We start from the raw sequence: 25560 nt of genomic DNA, 5'->3' as shown, positions 1-25560 counted from the left end.
GCGGCCCCCAATCCGGGAGGAACTCGGGCTGAGTGGGCGGGGCCGCCGCGGCGCACGGGCAGTTCGATTGGCCCAGGAGGAGGAGCGAGCAGGCGAGCAGGCGAGTAGGGACGAGGCGGCGGGGCGGGCCGAGCCAGCACGGAAGTCTCGCGAGGCCGAGCCTGAGCGGAGTGTGGCGGCGGCGGCGGCGGCGAGATCTGGGCTCGGGGTGAGGAGTTGGTATTTGTGTGGAAGGAGGCGGAGGCGCAGGAGGAAAAGAGGGAAGCGGAGAGCGCCGGCCCCGGAGGGCGGGAGGAGGCGCGGCCAGAGCGGGAGGCCGAGGCGCGGCGCGGCGGGGCGCCGGGGCGAGCAGCGGCCGAGCGAGCGCGGGGCGCACCGAGGCGAGGAGGCGGGGAAGCCCGCCGCCGCTGCCGCCGCGTCCGCCCCTTCCCCCCGCCGCCCGCCCCCTCTCCCCCCCGCCCGCCCGCCCGCCCGCCGCCTTCCTCCCTCAGCCTTCCTTCCCCACGGCCGGCCGCCTCCTCGCAGCCCCGGAGCTGAGGCCGCCGCGGCCGTGGCGGCCGAGCCCTCAGTCATGGCCTCGGGCGACACCCTCTACATCGCCACGGACGGCTCGGAGATGCCGGCCGAGATCGTGGAGCTGCACGAGATCGAGGTGGAGACCATCCCCGTGGAGACCATCGAGACCACGGTGGTGGGCGAGGAGGAGGAGGACGACGACGACGACGAGGACGGCGGCGGCGGCGACCACGGCGGCGGGGGCGGCCACGGGCACGCGGGCCACCACCACCACCATCACCACCACCACCACCACCATCCGCCCATGATCGCGCTGCAGCCGCTCGTCACTGACGACCCGACCCAGGTGCACCACCACCAGGAGGTGATCCTAGTGCAGACGCGCGAGGAGGTGGTGGGCGGCGACGACTCGGACGGGCTGCGCGCCGAGGACGGCTTCGAGGACCAGATCCTCATCCCGGTGCCCGCGCCGGCCGGCGGCGACGACGACTACATCGAGCAGACGCTGGTCACCGTGGCGGCGGCCGGCAAGAGCGGCGGCGGCGGCGGCGGCTCGTCGTCGTCGGGCGGCGGCCGCGTCAAGAAGGGCGGCGGCAAGAAAAGCGGCAAGAAGGGCTACCTCGGCGGCGGGGCCGGGGCGGCGGGCGGCGCGGACGCGGGCAACAAGAAGTGGGAGCAGAAGCAGGTGCAGATCAAGACCCTGGAGGGCGAGTTCTCGGTCACCATGTGGTCCTCAGGTGAGCGCCGGCGCGTGCCGGCCCCGGGGATGTTTTTGTTTTGAAGGGAAGCCATGTTTTATGTGTGTGATGGGCGCCGCCATCTTCTTCGCGGGGCAAGTATGGCGGCCCCAAAAGATGGCGGGGGCGGCGGGCGGCGGCGCGGCGAAGATGGCGGCGGAGGCGCGGCGCCGCCCGCTAGGCCGCAATGGCGTAGTTTCCCCGGGCGGGGCGGCCGCGCGGCGCGGCGCGGCGCGGGGCGGGGCAGGGCGCGCGGGGCGGGGCGCGCTCGGCCAACGGCCGGCCCGGGGCCCGTTGTCCGCGGCGCCCGCCCGCCCGCGAGGCCCCTCGGGAGGCGGCGGGAGGGCGTTGGCGGGGCGGCGCGGCCTGGCCCTCGCGCCCGGCCCGGGGCGCCCTCGCCGCCTTTTCCCGGCCTTGCTCTGGGGGGCGTCGCGGGCCCGGCTGCGCCCCCGTCCCTGCCCCAAAGCCGCGGCCGCTCCCGGGAGGCGCCTTCCGCGGCCGTGCGCTCGCCCTCGGGCCGCGCGGCGCTCCCTCGCCTCGCCTCGCCTCTCTTCGCCTCGCGGGGCGGGACTTGGGCGGCACGTCGGGCTCGCGTGTGCGGGCTCGGCGTCGGCGGGGCCTCTGTCACCGCGCTGCGGTGGGCCCTTCGTCTCTGCTCTCCCCGCGGCGCCTAGTGAGGGGTCGCGGATTTTTGCAGAGGACTGAACCCTTCGCACTCGAGGGAGTTTTGTTTTCTTAAGTTATTTCGCTCTGTACGTTTGCCATTAAATTGATAAAATCGAGTGTTAAGTTTCCACGTGTCTTTTACTTGATAGAAAACTTCCAGTGAAAAGAAGGGGTTCTAGAAAAGGGTCTTTTCTACTCTTAACACGGCTCTGAACGAGGGCCAGGAAAAATATCCAGGGCAGAAAAAACTTATCTGCATATGTAAATCTTTTTTGATTTTACTTTGTAACTAGTGATTTCCTGTCCTTATCTTATTACTTTGTCCACAGGCTATCTTGTTAAATTTTGGTTGAAATAGTAAATAGTTTGAGCATAATCCTGCCATAATGAGTTAACTTAGTACTTGGATAATTAAAGTGGGAGAATCCTTTTCACCACAATTGCTCCCACTCTGTTTAAAGTAAATTCTCAGAATTGGATGAAGCCTCGAAATCTGAACGTTGCGTGTTTAGGTTTGTTAAAAGTCACGAGAACGAATGAAATAGGCAGAAAGACGGGATTGAAGCAAGTCTGGTTGTATCTGCTGTGAAAACTCCAGGTTTCTGTGGATCTGTGACTCAGGACTGGCACTGGATCGGAGGTGCCCTCCAAATGTAATAGCCAGCGCTGCTGTTCTGGGTCTCTGAGGGCCTTGTGGAACTCTCAGTAGTTTGAGTTTTGCAGGAGCTGTATATTTAAATGAGACATATCTTAGTACTTAAGAGGCTATCTAAAGATACCTTCTGTATACATTCTGGTAGTACAGTATGATTGCACAGTGGTCATGTAGGAACTAGAAGCTATGCTTTCCCATTATTAATAGTAATGGATTATGGAAGGCTGTGCTGGTTGCTGATGACTTTGCTGAATTCAGAGCTTCCCCCGGTGGCTCAGCTGGTAAAGAATCCGCCTGCAATCGCAATGCAGGAGACCCAGGCTCGATCCCTGGGTGGGGAAGATCCCCTGGAGAAGGAAATGGCAATCCACTCCAGTATTCTTGGGGAAAACCCCAAGACAGAAGAGCCGGGCAGGCTACAGTCCATGGGGTCGCAACGAGTTGGACACGATTTAGTAACGTTTTAAACCACCACTTGCTGAATTCAGGATATCATTAGGTATTTAGTTAAAGATACATTAACCTCATGAAGCTATATTTACTTTTTCTCACAGTATGGTCATGTTGGCTTTAAGTAATTTAGCAAACCTGGATATTTTACGTATTCTGCATTTGATCTTACCAAGTTGCTAACCCACTTTTCCATACCCAGAATGCTTGATAATGTAGACTTGACTTGAAGTGGTGTGTATCAAGTTAGCTTACAAGTCATTACTTCCTCTGCAAGGGATTGCTCCAGTCGTGCACAGTTTTAGGGATATTGTCCAGTCCCCTTCTTTAAAGAGGTGTTTGGCATGTGTCGCAGTACTCTGCATAAAGGTGGTTATAAACATTTGATGGCAGTAACATAGAATTGCTTGTTTTCTCTGACATGTTTTGTGGTAAACTGTTCCCCTTCGTTGTCCTTGTGGTTTGGAATTATTACCGAAGAGAAGTGAAATAGTTGGTGATATTAACTCTACATGTCCCAAGTTCAAATTCTGCGTTTAATTTCATCTTCAGAAATGAAATAAGATAACTGCTAACAGGCGAAGAAATAAAGTAGGTTAATTGTTAGGCTTAATTTCTGTGTGTGTTGACTGGTAGGCATTATATGCACAGTGCTTTCATGTACTTGATTACATTTGATCCTAGGCAAGAAAATTTTTAAAACAGTCCCTTGATCTAAGCTCAAGTTGAGTTAATCTAAAGTTCTTTTAAAAAATAACAATACACATAGGGTATTATCAGGGCTCTAGTTAATTGGTAGTATCTCTTGGCTAAAAAAAATTAATGAGAAACAAAGCACTTGGATTTTATGAGTTTCTTTTGCTTGTCTACCATCTTCATTTAATTTCCCACAGAGTAACTGAACTGTGTGGTTGGCATCTTTTGAATGGGATGACGGAGGGGAGTCTAGTATTCCTATAGTAGATACGAAAGGGTCGCTAGAAATCTGCTTTTCTTTTTTATTAATTAATTGCCATCACATGTGTGTGGTTCATTGGCTTTTTACTTTGTTCACCAGGTTGTGGAATCATCACCACTGTCTTAACTCTAGAACATTTTTATCACCCCAGAAAAACTGGCTATTATTTCCCTCTCCCCCACCCACTCCACCCAGCCATTAATCTTTTTCCCTGGATTTGCCTATTCTGGACATTTCATTTACATGAAATCATACACTATATTGCCTTTTGTGTCTGGCTTAGTCTGTTTTCAAGATTGTTCCAAGTTGTAGAATGTACTTCATTACTTTTTACAGCTGAATACTATGCCACAGAAGCTGCTTATTTTTGCAGATGAGAAAATTAAGGTCTAGTTAAGACTGAACGTGTTTTAATATTAAATCACAGTTTAACTGTTTTGAATATCCTTAATCCTTTCCTTAAGGCCCATATTTGTTGCATTTTTCCTGGGGTATAATTAATGAACATTTCATTATTGCTAAATTTAAGGCACGATATTACGTATTTTTCCCCCTAGATGTTCATCACAATAGTTTGGGAGGGACATCCTATTTTGTAGAATTTATTAAAAACTAAACCACTTAACAAAGTTACTCTACTATAGGAAAGGTTGAGTAGGAAAGCTAATAGTAAAAGCTGTGTATTTAAAACATTTAGTTTTGAGAGGAACCAAAAAGGCTTTTGAATCTTGAGGTTTCAGGTAGTTGGTATATGTGACCTTCACTCAAGGCTGTTGGTATTTTAATTATCTTCTGTTAGACAGAATATAGAAGTGCTTTGTGCTAGATTGAGTAAAACATCTAAGACCAGAAAACCATTGATATTAAAAGCAGCAAATTGAAAGAAAATAAATAACTATTACATTTTTTCTCTTTTATATATTCAGAAAGTTCAAGTTTCTCCAAAATTACTAGTCCTGACAATTCACTGTTTTTCCTTTTTTAACATGCTGTTTATCACTAAGGAAAGATGCTGTAAATGTAAATTCCCATGGAGCCAAGCCCAGAGAACCCTCCAAAGTAATCATGTCACCCCCATGACCTACATAGGACAGCCTAAGTCATAGATCCTGCTTCCTGACCTGGTGTCTCTGGAAGCCTGGCTTACTTACAAGCCTCTGTGCTGTCAGACTCTTGTTTCCTGGTTATTAACCTCCCACCCACCCCTAGTCAACAGCTGTCTCCTCCAGGAGGAAAAGAAAAATCCGTATCAGAAAAGGTCAGGACTCCTGACCTACCTGTAACTAACATTTCAGGCTTTTGGGAGAGAGTAAAGAATAACTTTTTAAAAATATGCTATACTTCTGGGTGAATATTTACAAAAAGGCTTTCTATTTATTTCTCCTTTAGTAAGATCAGTTTTAAGGCTGGGAAACTTAGGCCTCATAACAGGTTATTAGCAAAAGCAATTATTAAGAATGAACATTTCTCAAGGTCTACATTTGGTGACCAGTTTATAAACTTGCCCTTACTTCTTCCATAGGAAGAGCGTAAAAGTGAAAACTTTTTATACAGTTTTTAAATCTGAACATTTACCAGTGAGTTGTATTCTACAGTATTAAGCACTCACTGTACTCAGTATTTTCAGAATTTGGCATCCAAAACACCACTTGGATGTTGAAGAAAACATGTATTTCTTTACTGTTGGCAGACTGTTAGGAAGATGCAGAGAGGTCTTGGAAGCTAGTTGACTGTATTGTGTAAACTTGTACCTTCTTGTTTCTGGGGAACTTTACAGGTCGGGAGAGGAGGTGTTTCTTAGTCTTGAGGGTCTTGTGTTAGTAGGTCCCATTATGTTTAACCTGGTGATTAATTATCAATAACAGCAAGCCCAGCGGTTTTTGAGAATCTTGTTAGTAGCAGCATCAGATTTCCCTTTAGAGGGCAGTGACCAGAGATCTGACCTTGGCACATCTCAGCTTCGTCTCTTGGGGTCTTTGTAAAACGCCCTGTTGCAGTAGGAGGACCCTTGAAGGCATTTTTCATTTCTCTTTACAGCAAAGAAATTCTACTTTATGAATTCCTTTGTGAGAAAAGGAAGCAATATACTCAATTTCTTAAAGCAAAATGACCCAATTTTAACATGGCACGGTGAGATGATAGGAACGCTGTAGAGCAAAATTCTTGTTAACTATTCAGTTACTTTAGTCTTACACTGTGGTTTCAGATAGGATTAAATATTAAGCTAATGTAAATGGTTGTGATGGACTCTACTGTGTAAATTATTCCCCTTGAGTGGAAGAGCTGAGGGGCAGGGAAAGAGGCAGTGTTTTGTGGAAGCTGTTCTGTAGTGGACCCTGTCTCCTCTTCTGGGAGAGCCACCAACTCCAGGTAGAATTTCTAGTGTCTCACAGAGCGTCACACACTCTTCAAACACTCCACAGGGTTACACTTCTCAGCTCAGCCCTCTCCTTTCCCCTTTCTTCTCGCTTCTAAGCACCACCAAAAAATTGAAGGAGAGTCGCTGCAGCCACAACTCCAAATTGGCAGTTGGTTTTGAATTTTGCATTTTTTTCAGTATCTCACTTGTAATTTGTAGTATTACATGTGATTCTTAGACTGAATACGTTTTTATAGACTCTTGACAAGGACCAAATACAGACCTATGGATTTCACTTCTGGGGATCTGATTGAGTCACACATTATTCGTTTCTGAATTTGATTTCGAAGATTTAAATTATATGAATTCACTCCATTGCCTAAAAATTCTACAAACGCAACAGGTGTGGATATACTTAATGCCACTTAACTGTGAATTTAGAAATGATTATTAGACTGGTAAACTTAAGGTTTTATATCTACACACACATCCCAGAGACACACTATTGCATTTAGTAAAATCCAGACTTCTCATAACCTGCCAGGCCACACATGATTTGGCCCCTGCTTTCCTTCCAGACTTCCTTCTTATCCCTCTGCTCCCATTATGCTCCACCCTTACTAGTTTTTTAGTTTCTTGAACTTGTTGCTTCGAACTTGTTCTCTGGAAGCAGCACCTCTGCGTCCATTGCTCTGATCCCAGATGTTCATAAGTCTCAGCTCTAAGAGGCCTGCCCTTTCATCCTTTCAAATTAGCACCCTTATCCCATCACTTTTATCACGTAACCCTGTTTTCTTTGTAGCACCTCTGAAATTGTCTTGCGTCTATCCTTTAACTTGCTGCTTGTCTGTCTACTTTCTCTCGAGTGTTCAGTCTTGGGCTGAAACCCTGCAGATGGTCCAGGGCTAATAGAGGAGTCGCAGTGAAGAGCTGAGTGAGTGGGTGCTTGGAAGGTGTGCCGTCGGGCCGAATCCTGGCCTGGAGTCCACAGTGCCGCTCTCATCTCATTACTGCTTTGAGAAAAGGAGGAGCTAAGGATGAGGAGAGAGTCAGGACACATTTATTAAAGCCATTGGAGAAGGAAATGGCAACCCACTCCAGTATTCTTGCCTGGAAAATCCCATGGACGGAGGAGCCTGGTGGGCTACAGTCCATGGGGTCGCAAAGAGTCAGAAAAAGCATGGACGTTAGTCAATTCTAGCTTGACATCCTGAATCTATCACTTACTGTGCTTGTTTGAATACATTCCTTTGCATTTCTTTTTTTCCCCTTCTTTTCCTTGTTTTTTGGCCGTGCATTGCCGCAGCATGTGGGGTCTTTGTTCCCCCACCAAGAATCGAACCTGCGCCCCCAGTAGTGTAAGGGCCAGAGTCTTAACCACTGGACCACCAGGGAAGTCCCACCACTTGGCATTTCTGAGGCTTGATTTCTTTGACCAAAAACAAGAGGTTAATGTAAAGGTTTTGTTTGAATTAGTGTGACAGTTAACTGACATGAAATAGGTACTCAGTAAATGATAGTGTCCCTACTTAGGGCCTCTGTTAGTGGAGAAATGTGAGAAACAGCCTGTGTCTGATTTTTGCTTAGCAATGAATCTCAGTTGTTTAGCTATGCTCCATTTTGGAGCTTCCCAGGTGGTGGTGGTGGTAAAGAACCCGCCTGCCAATGCAGGAGACATAAGAGATGCAGGTTTGATCCCTGGGTCAGGAAGATCCCCTGGAAGAGGTCATGGCAACCCACTCCAGTATTCTTGCCTGGAGAATTCCCATGGATGGAGGTGCCTGGCAGGCTACAGTTGATAAGGTCGTAGAGAGTCAGACATGGCTGAAGTGCCTTAGCATGACACACACATGCATTTTGGTGAAGTTTGGGTTGGTGGCAGTGGTGAGTAAATAATGGCCAAAAGTTACCTAGAATGGTCAAACCGAAGTTAATGGCCTAAGATGGAAGGTGTGGAGAAACAAAATCTAGCCCAGCTGACCCACAAATAAGTAAGTAGAGAAATAGGTAAGTAAATATAAAGTGGATGAGAACAGAAAGTCAGGATCACAGAAAAAAAGGAAATATTAGTGTCAACCTTAATGAGCTTCCTGGCAATCAAGATAAAAAAGGAAACCATACTGCTGACAGCTGATTCTAAGGATAGACTTCTAGGGGAATCAAGCTTTTCTCAGTCAAGACTGAGTCCTAAAATAAACTATTTTCTGTATGAAGGGAGCCATGAGTGATAGCCGTGCACCGATTCCAACTAGTATAGTGTCAGAGTTCACATAACATCTTTGAACGGCCAGAAGGTTTAAATTTAAGCCATGTAATTGAAGGTGATTCTTTACTTGCTTATTCCACATTCTTTAAAAACTATTAAGCATAAGACCTACTCTTCCCCTTAGGCCCCTTAGGCCCACGAGGGAGGATGAAGGGGAATAAAGGTTTGTTTTTTGGAATAAAGGTGCACACCTCTTTTCCAGACACACTGGTTACCATTTAATGTGTTACCTTGTTTTAGCCCAAGCCTGGCGTGCTGCAGTCCCTGGGGTCGTGAAGAGTCAGACACGACTTGGCGACTGAACGACAGCATAAGATAGGTGGTCTACCTTTTAATAAATTAAGGAGGGCAAACACTGGTCAGTGATAGGAATGAGAGGCCTCTTGAAGGAAAGAGATCTCCACTTGTGATTCTGTTTTCTGGGCCTGTGGCATGGTTTAGTTCCTTAGTCATTTCTTTTTGACTAAATGTTTTGAGTCTCTGTCTCTCAAACTAGTCTGGGAGCGGCGATCGTTTTGGTAACTTCGAAACTAAAGAGTGTCTTTAAAATGTTGAAAGAATAGATGTTTCTGTTGAAATAATTCAAAGTGTGCCACCCCATTCATGGATGGTATTGGCTAGAGTTTGCTTTCCCACACCTTCCATCTTACGCCATTTAGCTTTGGTCTTGCTGTTGTAGATCATTTGCCTGTGGCTGGAGTATTGAGCACAAGAATCATCTAATGCACAGTTTTGTCTGGAAGTTCCCCATACAACATTTCCCCCTACCACCTTACTTGTTTGAATCGGTGACTTGCTTTCTCAGCTTTTTTCCAAACAAGAATACTGAGACTTGGTTTTCATTTTAATTTAAAGTGTTGTGTTAGATTCAGGTGTATAGAAACTGATTTTGATAACACTTCTAGTGTGGATTAATCCTGTCTCCTGAAACAATGAGATAATTAACTGAGTCTTGCCCTCAAGGAAGACTCCAGAGAAGAATGAATATATACAATTTTTAAAGCAGATTTAGATCCTTTACTTCATGAACAAGCTTTGCTTAGATACTGTTTGATAATTCCCCTGTTGCCATTCACTAGAACTCAGTAACACATATAACATGTTTGGTAATCAGAGCTGATCAGTTAACATCTTCTTCCTCCTCTATACAGTGAATCTATTTCAACAGTAATTATGAAATGGAAGGAGTTTAGTAATGGCCACTGCAAACAGTGAAATTGTTTGAATACATAACAGTAAAACATGTTTAAATAAAATCATACAAAAAAAACCCTGAGTTAATACTTGTATTTTGGGCTTGTTCTTTTTTGTTCCCCTTTACTTACACTTTTTGAAGGGGGAAGCTTACGTACATATAGTCTGTAAATGTAGCTTTTCTCTTTTTAGAGCATCATAAATTTCTGTTTGGGAAAAGCTTCTGAAGACTTTCTTTGCAAAAATCAGATAAAGTGGCCAAACCATAGCAAACGTTGCCATAGTGTGATCTGTTGCTGTAATGTGTGTCCAGTTCTTGCTGTAAATGAGGCATACTCTGTCTTTGATTTCTTCTCGCAGTAGATCTAGTATCTTTTGTTGTTTCTCTAGCAGTCTTCTTTGAAATGTGGTTTTCTTCCTGTGTAAATAGTTGATTTTCTTAAATGTTGTTGTTAAATAGTTAACAGTCGTCCGTTTTATGGTTTCTGTGCACAGGCCTTCAAGGAGTTCTCTAAATTAACTTCTATGAAATACACTGTTTGTTAGGGAATAAGTAAGACATACAAATTTTTAAATATATATTGTGAAATCGTACAGTAACCATAGCAGTTATTTAGAACTTAGACCAACAGAAATTTGTTTGTTTTTGTGGAGTTTTTAAAGACCTATTGATAAATGTCCTTTTTGGTAGTAAATCCCATCATTGGGTAATCTCAGAAATCATTCCTTGTTTCAAAGAGAAAAATTTCACTATAGTTTAATCCCATTTTCTCTGAGTGAAATCCCATCATATAAACCAGAGATCAGCAGACTTTTTCTGTAAAGGGGTAGATAAGTAGTATTTTAGGTTTTGTAGGTCCAGATGCAACTGAGCAACTCCATGTGTTTATGTAGGCTGGAAAGCAGCCATAGACAGTATATTCACAAATGAGCATAGCTGTGTTTGTGAATACACAGTACAATAAAACTTTCTAAAAATAGATGGCGTGTGTGCACACCATCATTCATAGCAGCATTGTTCACAGTAGCCAAAAAGTGGAAACAACGCAAGTGTCCCATCGGTAGATGAATGGATGGGCAAAATGTCATCTTGTATTGTGTAGGAATATTATTCACCTGTGAAAAGGAATGAAAATTTGATATTTGCTACAACACAATGGACCTTGCAAACATGCTTAGTGAGGCAAGCCAGGCACAGATGGGCAAAGAATGTATGATTCCACTTATAAAAGTTACCTGGAGTAGGCAAATTCATGAAATCAGAAAGTAGACTAGAGGTTACCACTGACTGAGGGGAAGAGGGGTTGTTGTTTAATGAGTAGCAAGTGTCTGTTGGGGATGATGAAGTTTTAGAAATAGATAGTGGTAATAGTTATACATGGACTTCCTGGTGGCTCAGATGGTAAAGAATCTGCCTACAATGCAGGAGACCCGGCTTTGATCCCCGGGTTGGGAAGATCCCCCAGAGATACAGTGCAACCCACTCGAGTATTCTTGCCTAGAGAATTCCATGGACAGAGGAGCCTGGCGGGCTGCAGTCCATGGGGTCACAAAGAGTCCGACATGGCCGAGTGGCTAAAGCTCAAGCTCAGTAGTTATACAACATTATGAGTATACTTGATGCTGCTCAGTTGTGAAGTTATAGATGATTCAAAATGATAAGAAATAGACATAAAAATCTTGTCAGCCTCTACTTTAGGTTTATTTTATGAATATTTTGTATTCTAATTCTTAATTATCTGACTGTTCTCTGGGTACCCTATGTTGACTGTTGGAACCAATAACTGATCTTTAAGAAGTATATAATATTTTCTCATTGGACTTGAGTGTCACCCCAGAATTCATGTGTTGAAGCCCTAATCCCCGATACAATGTTATTAGGAGTTGAGGCCTTTAGAAAGTTACTAGGTTTGAGGGTGAAGCTTTCACGAATGGGTTAGTGCTCTTATAAGAAGAGACAGAAATTATGTGATGGAATGAGACGTGACGTGTATGTGAAGATACAAGAAGAAGACATCTGGTGGCGAACGACGAGGGGACTGAAGGAGCTGGCACCGCGACCTCCGGGAATGTAAGGAGCACATTTCTGTTTAAGCCACCCAGTCTGGAGTATTCCTTAAACATGTACTTACTTGTTTATTATGGCTGCATTGGGTCTTAGTTGCAGCACGTGGGGTCTTTAGTTGTAATGCCTGGCCTCTCTCTAGTTGCGGTGCACGGGCTTCGGCAGTTGCAGTGAGGGCTTAGCTGCCCCATGGCCTGTGGGATCTTAGCTCTCCGACCAGGGGTTGAACTAGTGCCCCCTGAGTTGCCAAGTAGATTCTCAGCCACTGGACCACCAGAGAAGTCCCTGGAGTATCTTTGTTAGAGCAGCCTAAATTGAGACAGCTTCCCTCGCCAGAATACAAGCCCCATGAGGGCAGAGACCTGGTTTTGTTTCTGCTGCCAAGAACAGTGCCAGGACAGTTCATATGTGTTGAACTAACACCAGGAATGCTTGAGCTTGTGATTCCGTTAGGCTGAGCATCCAGCTGTCGCTCTGCCCCAGCCCTCTTCCATCATCCTTATCAGCGGCTTTCTCAGAGCAGCAATGAGTCTCAACCTTGCCATCTTTCTTGTATGAGAAAGATACAAACGAGTGTTTCTTCATGAGAAGAAAAATAACTTCAGTTGCGGGGGGGTAGGAATAGCCTCCCTACATACCAGTTCATTCTGGTGCCAGTAGAAGGTTGATGTTCTAGTAGCTGTGCCTCAATTGGAGACATCAGAGGGTATAGGAATTACCACAGCCCTGAGAAAAGAAATGAATCTGGTTAGTCTGGAGTCCCAGCTTTGTAATTGGTGATCGGTAACTACATTTCCTGTCTTTAATACAGCCAGCTGCTTTTTCTTAGGCCTCTTCGTATGCAATGGGGTAACTCAGGATACACGGTCTAGTTCTTCCTAGTTCCAAACAAGAGGTGGCTGAGTTTAACAGTTCAACACTAGGATCTTAGACTTCGTGAGTTCACCCTGTCACTTAGTGACTGGTTAACCCTGAGCAAGTCACTTACCTCTCTGTGCCTCAGGTCTCTCTTCTGTAAAATGAACTTGCTGATTTGCCCACTTCATAGGGTAATATGTGCAGTGATTAAAATAATGCCTTCTCGTAAACATTCAATAAAATGTCAGCTGCTGTGATATTCTGTCATTCCTTGTGGCAGCTTGACTTACAACGTTCCCTAATGTAAAGAATGGGGGGAAAGGAGAAGCATTTAAAGTTTAAAACTGTTGTCTTCTGTGTTTTGCATTGTGAAGCACATGTTTTCAGTTAGCATTGAGAGTCTGGGCACATTCTGTTTTCTGCTTTAGTCACCGGAGTAGGAGGAGGCTGGGATTTTGCCCTCCAGGTGCTTCACTCTAATTTGAGAGACAAGGCCAACAAAAGTTCAAAACAGCATGATTTAGAGTTTGTCAGTGTTGCTATTCATAAATAATCCAGGAGTTCAAGGTAAGAATCTGAGGCTGGAGCGATGGAATCAACCAGCCCTGAGAGAATTTGAGCCAAGGAGAAATAAAAGACTAGATGTGGTGAAGTGAGATCAGACGGCGTAGGACCTAGAATGATAAATAGGACTTGGTGTTTGGAATATAGGAGATTGACTGTGGGAGTCTTCCTTTTGTTTTTAACCTGTTAGATGTGGTGGTGGTAAGACGCATAAGTGGAGTTGTGCTACATTCTTGGAACACATATTTGAGAACCAACATTCCCTGGTGGCTCAGACAGCAAAGAATCTGCCTGCATTGTGGGAGACCTGGGTTTGATCCCTGGGTTGGGAAGATCCTCTGGAGAAGGGAATAGCAACCACTCCAGTATTCTTGCCTGGAGAATCCCACTGACAGGAGCCTGGCAGGCTACAGTCCATGGGGTCACAAAGAGTCAGACACGACTGAAGCGACTTAGCACGCATGCAAACATATATGCAGGCTCTGAGCAAGGCTGTGAAGGCTACATGGGGATCAAAACTGACAAATATCCCTGTCCTCATAGAGTTTACAGTCTAGTGGAAGTGGGTGACAAAAATCGCACAGCTATGATTGCACATTGTAGTCAGTAAACATTGCATGGGCAAAGGCCATGAGGTTAGGGTGGATGGTCCAAGGTGCATTTGAGGAACTAAAGGCCAATGGAGCTGGAGTGAAGAATGAGGAACTGGAGAGGTAGGCAAAAGGCTTGCTAAGAGGTGAAGGCTAGAAAATCGAGTTTGAGTCAGCCATGCAGAGTTGGTGGTTAACAGGAAGTGTGTGTGGTAGACAGAAAGCAGAACTCCAAGAAGGGATAGGAGGAGAAGCAGGGAAGCTGAAAGTAAGCCAGCTAGAGAAGTGGGCATAGAATGGAGAGAAGTGGGTGCTGAGGACTTAAATAATAATGGCCAGCTCCTCCCACGAGGCTCAGAAGGAACACAGGGAAGAGTTGTTGACTTTGGCCTTGAGACTTTTGGTGACCTTCAGGCCGAAACGGGATTTTAAGAGATTGAGGGGAAAGACTGGCTTGAGTGGTTAAGAGATAGTGGCTATAAATCACTCCATTTAAGAAGCTGCTGATGAAAGCAGTTTTTATAGTTTTTAAAATGTGTTTGCTCACATAACTTCTTTACTCAGCTAAGATGATCCATCTTGTGTTTTTCAGATGAAAAAAAAGATATCGACCATGAGACGGTGGTTGAAGAACAGATCATTGGAGAGAACTCACCTCCCGATTATTCAGAATATATGACAGGAAAGAAACTTCCTCCTGGAGGGATACCTGGCATTGACCTCTCAGATCCCAAACAACTAGCAGAATTTGCTAGGTAAGTTTCAAGAACTTTCCCTTTCTTCTAGTTAGAGAAAGTGCTTGAGTGTTACCAGCTGTGATTTTTGGTGCCTAAATAACAGTAGTGGTTTGTATTCTTGCTCTCGGGAAGCTTCTGAAAACAAAAGCGGTTGGCTTTTATTTTCAGTGGTAACTATGCTTTTAAGTGGCACCGTTTTAGATTTGAATGAGATGAAGCAAATACATACTTTTAAATTCTGTAATTGATGTTGCTTGTGAATAAACACAGTTGCACGTTTTTAATATTTTGTTTGGAAATGGATGTCTTTACACTATTTCCTGGCTTCTTTGTCTACATTTTAAATTTGCGTGCATTGTCCTGGTCTGAAGCTGCTAGAGCCCTGGGTCTATACTAGGTTTGTGCAGCTGACCACTAGGAAGGACTTCATCAGCTCCGATTTCAGCGTGTCATCAGTTAGGCTCCTGGTGTTTTGTTGATTTTAGCTGGCATGACAGGAGCGGATCACATATTTAGGTCTAGGACCCTGTGCTCGACTGTCCAAGGTGAGAAGCAGGAAGGCAGATCTGAACCCAGTGACTGTTTATTTGTTTTGACTGAAACCAGTCGGGTCCTTGGAGAAACCTTGGTCCCCTTTTACATTATTTTCTAATGCTGATTGGCAGTTTTTATAAGGACAGGAGAAAACCCACAGAGATGTACAATTTTAAATGAAATAAACTGATAAAATCTGGAGCAGGTGGTTTCCTTTTATATACTTGAGGTTGGATGGCGCCTGGAACAGCCCAGGAGATTGAGGCAAGGACAGGATTGTAGAGGGAGAAGGAAGTCTGTGCACGCCTGTTCCAACAGAGTGGACACGTTCCCCTCCTCTTCTGGAGAGCAGCGTAGAGAAAAGCTGGAGACCCTGGGGTGTCCTGGTTTCTCCCTGCCTGCCAGAGACAAGGTGGCTGGCCTCCAGCCATTTGAAACCTCAGTTCCTCCACGTGTCATGTGGATATAAGAATCCTATTGTGCTTTGATAAAAGAGTCTGTACCCTTGCCTCCTTTCCAGTGAAACTGTAGTGGTAGGGAATATAAAAATTAATTTATTTCTGATTTGTCATGGCTTTAAAAAAGGTAAAACCCTATCCTCTTGTTACTGACATCGTGTTCCAGCTTATTGCTATTCATATTTTAAATATAGGTATGTGAATTAAATAACTAATACCCTGCTGTGCTCCCATCCCACCCCACCCCGAAGTACAACTAAAAATGGAATCTGTAGGACACATAGTTAGCAGTGAGGCTAAAGTTTGTTGTAACTTTCTTATGGTACTCAGATTTATTGAGGGCATGGGCTGCTGTCCCAGGGATAAAGAGGTGGACTCACGGAGTCAAGGAGAGCTCTGGGGAGGGGAGCATTTGATTTGGGCCTTGAAGAACATAAGAGTTGTGATAAGTGGATGGGTGTCTGTGGGGCCTCCATGCTGGGACAGGCGGCACACAGTACACAGTCAGTATCCAGTACCTATTCAGAAAACAAACAAGCCAAGTTTGGCTGTGAATTAGGATGCTTACAGGGAAATGCTACAGTCCATGGGGTAGCAAAGAGTCCAGGACGACTGAGCAACTGAACAACAACAGAGAAATGATTGAGTTCAGGTAAATGTAAACCAGATCATTAGAGTCTGAAAACTGGGCCAAGATACGTGCTTCTTTGTAGCAGACGTCTGGTGGAGGGTTTTGAGCAGCAGAGAAAGGGGGCTGTGTGATCAGAGATTTAACTGGAGAGGATTACTTTTCAGCTGTATCCAGGCTGGATGGGTGCAGGTACCGCCAGGAAGTGGGAGAAGCCAGTTGAACAAGAGCTCGCGAAGGCCTGAGCCAGAGGTCAGACTGTACATGTGAAGAAATGTGCTGAGATGGCAGGAGATGATGGAAGATTGAGAAGTAGCTTGACGGTCTTGGGGAGGGGGCAAAAGAGGCATCAAAATGCACATTTTGATGTGCATTAATTTTTTTTTTTAATGCACATTAAAAAAGCTTTGCTCCTTAGGTGATAGGAAAGTGGGGAGAGGGTGCTGGTTTGTGGTTCAGGGTAGGCAGAGTTTGGTTTAGTATGCTAAAGAAAAGAAAGTACAGTATTGCAAGAGCCAGTGGAGATTCAGAAGGGCCAAGAAAGGGAAGAATAAATATTTCTCTAAATTATATATTATGAAGTGGTTTTGGTGGAGGAGCAGAGGACTGAGGCAAGGTTTTCAGAGAGATGGGGCCTTTGGGGCAGCAAGCAGTAGAAGTAATTAGGTGTTGATGACCCTTTGTGTGTTCCTGTTGCTGGAGAACTGGGGCGGCTGATCTTAAAGCTTGTCCTCAGTCCTCTGAAAGAAACTCCAGGATGTTTCATCTCTGAGCTCAGGAGGCACCCATGAGGCCTTTCCACCCTGCGTCCGGCTGCCTTAGACCCTACTCCTTAGGAAGAGGCCACCCACAGGGACAGGGACCCAGGGGCACCAGGTATCCATCTATTGGGGACATTTTGAAACACTGAGGATGAACCTGAAAGCTTCCAGGGAGAAAAGAGAGGTCACCTACAAAAGAATGATAATTAAACCCGATTGAGAATTTTCTTAAACAGCAATAGATAATTAGAAGACAGAGGAGCACTGTTCTGAAATTTCTGAGGAAAATTATTATAACATAGGATTCTTGATCCAGCAAAGCTATTTGTCCAACACAAGGGCAAAACAGTGACAAACTTCAGATCCCTGAAGGATTCGTTTTATGTTGTATGCACCCTTGCTGAAGAGGTTACTTAAGGGTGTGCTCCAGTAAAATGAGGATGAGTATCAGTGGGAAGACTTCCTAAAGAAAATCAAGAAGACAGCTGTGCAGCAGACTGGAAAACTTGTTCAATTTAGAATAGAAAGTCAGTGGGTTGTAAGAAAAGTCCATTTCATTCAGCAGTAGATAGAGTGATCAAGAGGATAGAAGGTGTTGGTGGTTATGAGAAAGAATTTTCTAAAGATGAAAAGATAATCAGAAACATCCTGACAAGAGTGGCAGGGTTAAGAAAACCATGGCCTAAAAATGGAACATTATTTTGACATTATTTAGAGAGAGAAAACTGCTTTGACTTGATTAAGAAAATTCGCTCTTTGGTACTGAAGCTGCTGTATTGGCCTAAGAGTGCAGGAAATGTGCATTACTTACATAATTATCTGAATGTGGTGTGTGTTTCTTTTCTTTTATAATCAACCAGTTAAAGATTTCATTTTGTGTATGGAATAAAATGAAATCTTGCTCCTCTTGACAACATATAAAAAGTAAAGGCATAGGATTGGGGTACTGTGCAGCTGGGCTCATCCTCACCTCCATTTTCCATAGTATCTCTGGGCTCTTGAGAAGATGATGTAAAACTAAATGGCTAATTGGGCAGTGATGGCGAGAAAGAGTTGAGCCTGGGGTGCCCTGTTTGTGTTCAGTCTTCACGTTTAGAGAAGAGGCCCCAGAATTGGTGACTGGGACAAAGAAGCACCAAATTGCAAACTTGTTGGAGACCAGATCTCATCTTCTTGGTTTATAAAAATGCACAGAACTTGTTCTGCTGGCCTCCTTTTTCCATCCACCTCCACCGTGTGACTCAATTCTTGGCTTAAGGAGGCATGTTAGCTGCTTTTCCCTCTTCTCCATGTACTGGGGTGATGGGGTTCTGGACTGAACTTGAACAGAGAACGCTCAGGTTCCAGCTGCACTGAGCCTAGATTGCTTAGTAAATCATTTAGTGTGTGTGGACAAGTATAAGAAATAGTTACTTGAAAGTCTTGGTATTGGGGAGGTGGGTCTATGGTGATTTTGTTCTTTCTTGAAATGTCCTTTTAGTAAAGAGTTCAAAAATTGGATAGTGGCTGGGACCTGGAGAATTGTTTCCTGGTTAAATTTGTGCATTTTTCATTAACTAATCTTAGCCCTTAGGAAACCTTCTGTCCAGGAAGATCAGAATAACCAATGGTCAGTCTTGAGTTGGTGGTGGTTTTTGTTGTTGTTCACTACCCACCCTGAGGTTTTTTCACTGGATTAATACAAAGATGTGATGGTGGAGCCGAAAGTGCCTTGAAACTCTTTAATATCTCATGAATGAATGTACATTGTCCAAGAGAGAACTGGCTTAAAAAACTTTGGTTCATTTGTTGTAGTCGGCACAAAGAGGGAGGTGAATTGTGCTCGCGAATGGTAGCTCTGTTACACAGGGCCCACTGTCCCATCAGCACAGAAGATTCCAGTCTAAACAATCACTTCTTCAGAAATCTTTCATCTTAGCTTCTAGGATGTTTGCATGTTTAACTAAGTTGGAACTTTTGGTTTACCTAATACCCTGCTGAAGATTGTCCAGGAAAGTCCTGCAGTTTGTGGTCCTGGTATCCAACCTTTACAGTGTACACAGGATGACGTCGTGTGAAATCAGCAGTGACGTCATAGAGAAACCTACTAAAACTAGAGTTTTAACTGAACAGGAAACTTGTCAGTTCCCTGGCTGGTCCATAGATTTCTAATACATGGAGGGGGCCTTTCCGCTTTACCTTTGCTATTGTTTCTCAGTCTCACAGTTCTTTAGTTGACGATGGTGGTTTGGAGGCACCGGTACCTTCTGGGTTGTTGAATACAACTGTGATTTTTTATTTTTATTTTTTTTAAAAACTCATTTTTGGATAAGCCCATTTAGCACAGGCTGGCAGTAATAATAGCCATTGTTTCTCAAGAGCTTAACATAGCATCTCTTTTTTAACCTTTGCAGCTCTGATGAGGTAGTGTTTTACCTTTTTACAGAATAAGAAACTGAGGCTGAGAAGTTAAGTGATTTGCTCAAGGTCGTGCGGCACCAGTCTCACATCCCATTCTGTCTCATTCATGGCGCCTCTGCCGTTGTCGTGTCTCCAGGTCCAGGTCAGCCGAGCAGAGACTCGAGTCTTAGTGACTTCCGGCTCTTTTGGGTCGGTCAAGAAGATACTCCAAGTATATAATTGTAGTCTTGTAAGAAAATTAATCTTTTTTAGGATTTATTTTGTAGGTTTATGTACCAGTTATCGCCACAGAAATCTTCGTCTTTACTCACAAAAACAGAGCACTTTCATTCTAAGCATACTTGTTTGTAAAATGACCTATTCAATGTTTGCATTCGAATATAATGTAAAAGGTACCGGAATACACTGCCTCATTTGCCACTCTGTAGTGGTGAAGAGTGACTTGCCAACAAGCTTAAGAGTGGCTGCAATTAAATACCTTCACTTCCTCCTTGAGTCCAAGGGTGTTTGCCCAGATACATTTAACACTCTCATGCTAAACTTAATTATTGCTAAATACTAGCATACATTTTAAAAATGACATTTTAAAAAAATGCCACTTAATAACATTCAAAAAAATCAAGAGTTGGGTGAATGGTATGTAGGACTGTTCTCTACTGTCAGGTATATTTGGAAATTTCCGTAATTAAAATTCCTAGGAATTAAAAAAGTTTGTGGGGTCGGGGACCCTCTGAGGTAACTGGGCGACACCTACTATCTTATTGACGTAGGCGTTTCACTACCATTGTCCCCATGTTCGTACCCACAAAGTCAGGAGTGTTTAATTTTTGAGATAATGTGCATACAGTAAAATTCACCCTCTCTTAGGTTAGTACCATTCTGTGAATTTGGACAAAGACAGTCATGTATTTATCTTCACAGCCAAGACAGCACTTGAGTGGAATCTTCGAAGAGGAAACACCTTAGTTGGGAAGGTTGAAGCTTGGTTCTTAGTGTACACTTAGTGTGCACTTTATTATAACCTCCAGGTGGCGCAGTGGCACCAGTTTTGCCCTACCTAGTTTTGTGAACTCAGATCCAGACTCCAGGACTTAATAGTATTTAAGATAACAAAGGCTAGTTCAGAGCCCTGTAAACAACGGGCACTTACAAAATGTTTGCTGACTGATGTAATCTTCCAAGTACAAGAAAGAAGAAGTATCTGCAGGGTTGGCCTGGGGAGGATACCAGACTGAAAACATTCTCTTAGAATTCCAAGTAGGAAATGTGTATGATCTTGAACAAACTCCTTAGAGATAAGTTATAGCTAGCAGATAAAATTGTTTCACCTCTGCTCATCCAGGGCATGGCAAGTTTCACGAGATGATTTCTGGAGTTCAGGTTTGACAGGAAAGCAGTATCTGAGCTCAGATAAAGAGTGAAGAACGGTGGTATTGTTAGGGCCTTTGCTAACTTAAAGACGACCGCAGCAGTCTTTCACAGTCTTTCATCACGGAAGAGTGATGGTCAGCTGGCTTACCCTAGAGAACATCAGCTTAGTTGTTCACTAAGTGTTCATCCTCATACAGGAGTTCATCCTCATTTAGTTGTTCACTAAATGTTCATCCTCGTACAGTTTTTCTAGAAGCTCTTACTTTCTCACCCCTCTACCACACACAGATCTGTAGGGAGTTTTGGAGAGAAAATTTTGACAAAAGACCAAAGGTTGGTTCAGTGAAAATAGCAAGTAGGTAAGTTACCAAATAACTTTCGTGGGTAGTCACTCCACGAAAGGCTCTCCCTGACTGCCCAAGTGCTTGAAACTGTATCTCCCTTCCACCACCACCAGCACAACTAATAGTATGATAAAAATTAAGCAGTGTGAAAAAAGGTATCTATAGATAGATAGATAATTCTCTGTTTAAAAGGACTTTTCTGTAACCCTTTAGAAATGGTCTATTATAATAAAGATAATTTTTGCCATCATAAGATGGACATCCCCTTTAAGACCCTCCCATATCTTACTTAAAGAGTTGGGAAGAAGGAGCAGATATTTAAATCACGCAGATCCCAGCGCCATCCTAAAGACACACCATCCTAAAGACACGCCGCTCACTGGCTCTGAGAGAGCAGGCAGCAACTTGTGCTTGTGCTTAAGCCTCCTCACCTGCAGGGGAGAGGGCTTCAGTCACAGGTCCTCAGCGAGCGGCAGTTCTCTTGTCCCTTCCCCCTCACGGCAGCACGGGGTAATCTTAGTTTTTGTACTTACAGGCAAAGCATTTTAGGGACTATATGATTTATGCCAGATGAATCTACCCATTCCTACAAATCTTTCTCTCTCTCTCTTTTTTTCCCCCCTTTGGTAAGAATGAAGCCAAGAAAAATTAAAGAAGATGATGCTCCAAGAACAATAGCTTGCCCTCATAAAGTAAGTAATGCTAGGGTAAAGTGTTCATTTCTGTGAATGAAGTTGTAGAGAGCGTATAAGAAATCGCACTTTTATTTCCATCTTCATAATTGAGACTCAGTGAGGAACTAGAATCTGGGTTCTAAATTCAGAGACTGTATTTTGTGATGAAAGTTCTGTTGTTCCTTAAAGGCCACTTAAATTTAAATACTCTTCAATGGGATTACTGTAGGGCACCAGTATTTTTATTGTCACTATATACTGAACATACTCTGTTAGGTTTTATTTCTTGTTTTTTTCTTCGTTTTGAGTTGTTAAACAAGTCTAATCTTAAGACATTGGGTTGTGTCTCACCCATGGACCTTTATAGGACTGTGGGCTCCTTATGGAAATTTGATTTTGGATAGTGCTAAGACTTCATCATTTCCTCCACAATTTTCTTTAATTTACCTGTTAGCTGTTTATTGCTAGGGGGTACTTAATTGTTTTCAAATGTAGTTATTATTATTAGTCTCTAAAGATAGCCTAAAAAGTACTTTGAGATCTGGATTGGGTCTGTTTTAAACTTAATTGGAGGTAAAACTCACAAGAAAATAAAAGGATTGCGTAGGTGGTACAGAGTGAGAGGCTTTGAATGGAATAAATGTTTAAAAAACAACAATTGAAGGATAGATTTAGTTCCATCTTCTAACCTCTGATGACTATGCTCCCACAAATTTACTTTTGTCTTTCTAAAAAAAATGTTAATGTGGAAATTTTGAAGCATAAAGGCATTTCTGTTGAGGCCAAATACCAATACGCATTTGAAAACAGTTTTGTCTTAAATGCTCATCATCTCTCTACCTTCTCTGTGTATTTCTTTTCCAGTTAGATTTTTCTTACAATTCTGTTTTCTTGAGTGGAAATTCAGCCTAGGGATCACGGGGAAAGCTGGCTCCCGCCCGCACACACCCCTTGCCTGTGAAGCTGTCCGGTGTTGACTCATGCTGTCCTTCTGTCCTGCTGTCTGACCATTTCCCCGCTCGCTCCATTGTTGGGCAACAACCGCAGAAGGCACGGCGTTAGGCCGTCTTCCCAGCCTGCACACCCCCCGCCCTCTCTGCTGTCAGCTTCCCTGCTTTTCCTGGTGTCTCACAATATCCGTCTCTTCTGTAGTTGCATTCCTTGGAGACCCTCTGGCTTCTTTCTCTGTCAAGAGGGGGAGAGAGGCAGAGAGGAGGGAGCAGTAGGCGGTGGAGAGGCACAGCCCGCCGTTGCAGCACAGTACGGGCCCCGGTTTCTCTCAGGGCTGCTGTTCTTCATCTGGGGGTGCAGCCGGGAGAGGCGGCCATGGGGCACAGAGCCGGGGGTCGGCTTCTACTTGCAGCCTGGCTCCTGCTAGTAGCGTGACCTTGGGCAAGTCTACTTAAAGACATCTCTAAGCCTCAGTTTCCTCACTGTAAAACAAAAGTTTGCATTACATGATAAGGCCTTTCTCAGCTGGGGTTTTTTTGGTTTTTGTCTTAAATAATTTAGTTATTTCTGCTGTGATACGAAGCGACATTTAAGTGGGGAGGGTGGGGGTTTGTTGTACTGTGTAAGTGAAGGCTGTTAAGCAGAAGAATCATGTGTAACAGTTTGCAGTGTGAACCACTAAGCTTCTCTCTCTGTTCAAAGGGCTGCACAAAGATGTTCAGGGATAACTCTGCCATGAGAAAACATCTGCACACCCACGGCCCCAGAGTCCACGTCTGTGCAGAGTGTGGCAAAGCTTTTGTTGAGAGCTCCAAACTAAAACGACACCAACTGGTTCATACTGGAGAGAAGCCCTTTCAGGTAGAGCCAGTCGCTCTCCCCTCCGCGCTCCCCACAGGTGTAAGCACGGCGGCCGCCCAGAGAGGCACTGCAGGGTCCCGCGGGGGGGTCCCGGGAACTCGCGGGCTGTCCTGGCTCCCAGCTCCCCTGCTCGTGTCTGTGTGGTACCAGAGACAGGATAGAGCAGGCGCTTCCCGGTTGGACTTCATGTCTGGAGAAACACAGGATTGCTCAAGAGCGAGCCTGAAACAGCACTTCCTGTGTGTTGGGATTAAAGCAGTTTGCTTGGTGTGATTAATACATTTTTTGTAGAATATTGAACTGCTGATTGACAGGGAGCTTAACATTTTAATATAGGAGAGTGACTTCTAAAGTAGTATTCTGCCTTGTTTTTAGAAGCCCATGAACAAGTGAATGAATTAGCAATGCCACTGAATCCAGCATGGTTCTTTTTGTTTTAATACTTGATATCAGAAACCTTCCTTACCATTTGTCTCTTATGATTTGAAATATTTACAGAAGTGTTAGGACCCTCATGTAAGATTTAGGAAGATTTCTTGCTATTTTGCTGAATGTTTCTCTTATGTCGAATTTAAACAATTCATGAGGGCTGTCCATGGTTCATCCTAGGAGCTGTCCGGGCAGTGTTAGAGCTCCCTACCCCTATTTCTAGAGTGTGTCTAGAAAGCTCCCCACCCCCCCGGGGCAGGGCAGAAGGGAGTAAGGTAGAAGCAGGGCCCCCCTGGCCCAAGCCTTGAGCTGCCCCTCCCTGGCCCCATGAGTCTGAGCGGGTAATCTCTGGTTTTCCCTTGACAGTGCACGTTCGAAGGCTGCGGGAAACGCTTTTCACTGGACTTCAATTTGCGCACACACGTGCGAATCCATACCGGAGACAGGCCCTATGTGTGCCCCTTCGACGGTTGTAATAAGAAGTTTGCTCAGTCAACTAACCTGAAATCTCACATCTTAACACATGCTAAGGCCAAAAACAACCAGTGAGGAGAAGAGAGAAGACCCTGCTCAGCCTCGGGAAGCATCTTCCAGGAGTGTGATTGGGAATAAATACGCCTCTCCTTTGTATATTGTTTCTAGAAAAGAATTTTAAAAATGAATCCTACATACCCAAGGGACATGTTTTGATAAAGTAGTAAAAATTTAAAAAACTTTAATAAGATGACATTGCTAAGATGCTCTATCTTGCTCTGTAATCTCGTTTCAAAAACACGGTGTTTTTGTAAAGTGTGGTCCCAACAGGAGGACGATTTCATGAACTTCACATCAAAAGACAATTCTTTATACAACAGTGCTAAAAATGGGACTTCTTTTCACATTCTTATAAATATGAAGCTCACCTGTTGCTTACAATTTTTTTAATTTTGTATTTTCCAAGTGTGCATATTGTACACTTTTTGGGGATATGCTTAGTAATGCTATGTGTGATTTTTCTGGAGGTTGATAACTTTGCTTGCAGTAGATTTTCTTTAAAAGAATGGGCAGTTACATGCATACTTCAAAAGTATTTTTCCTGTACAAAAAAAAAGTTATATAGGTTTTGTTTGCTATCTTAATTTTGGTTGTATTCTTTGATGTTAACACATTTTGTATAATTGTATCGTATAGCTGTATTGAATCATGTAGTATCAAATATTAGATGTGATTTAATAGTGTTAATCAATTTAAACCCATTTTAGTCACTTTTTTTTTTCCGAAAAATACTGCCAGATGCTGATGTTCAGTGTAATTTCTTTGCCTGTTCAGTTACAGAAAGTGGTGCTCAGTCGTAGAATGTATTGTACCTTTTAACACCTGATGTGTACATCCCATGTAACAGAAAGGGCAACAATAAAATAGCAATCCTACAGAAAGAATATGGCAGAAAAAGATCTGTAAGCACAGTCTTATTTCCTTTTGTTGTCCAGAATAATTACAGTTCTTGAGCCTCCCAGAAATTGGAAGCTAAATAAAGCAACTCAAGTTTCCTTTA

At 44.1% G+C, this 25560-nt stretch overlaps 1 protein-coding gene across 1 annotated transcript; it reads left to right on the top strand.

The window, feature by feature from the left end:
* The first annotated feature begins 157 nt into the window (after positions 1–157).
* YY1 (YY1 transcription factor) lies at positions 158–25560 on the top strand. The gene is made up of 6 exons (XM_081549739.1): positions 158–208; positions 526–1253; positions 14471–14633; positions 21743–21803; positions 23439–23597; positions 24393–25560. The coding sequence occupies exons 2-6, from the start codon at positions 572–574 to the stop codon at positions 24573–24575; spliced, it is 1248 nt and encodes a 415-aa protein (XP_081405865.1). The 5' UTR covers positions 158–208; positions 526–571; the 3' UTR covers positions 24576–25560.

Source organism: Giraffa tippelskirchi, chromosome 12 (assembly GCF_054371585.1).
Source record: "Giraffa tippelskirchi isolate mGirTip1 chromosome 12, T2T-mGirTip1v1.2.pri, whole genome shotgun sequence".
Classification (NCBI taxonomy): Eukaryota; Metazoa; Chordata; class Mammalia; order Artiodactyla; family Giraffidae; genus Giraffa; species Giraffa tippelskirchi.
This window is presented reverse-complemented; position numbering and strand designations above follow the sequence as displayed.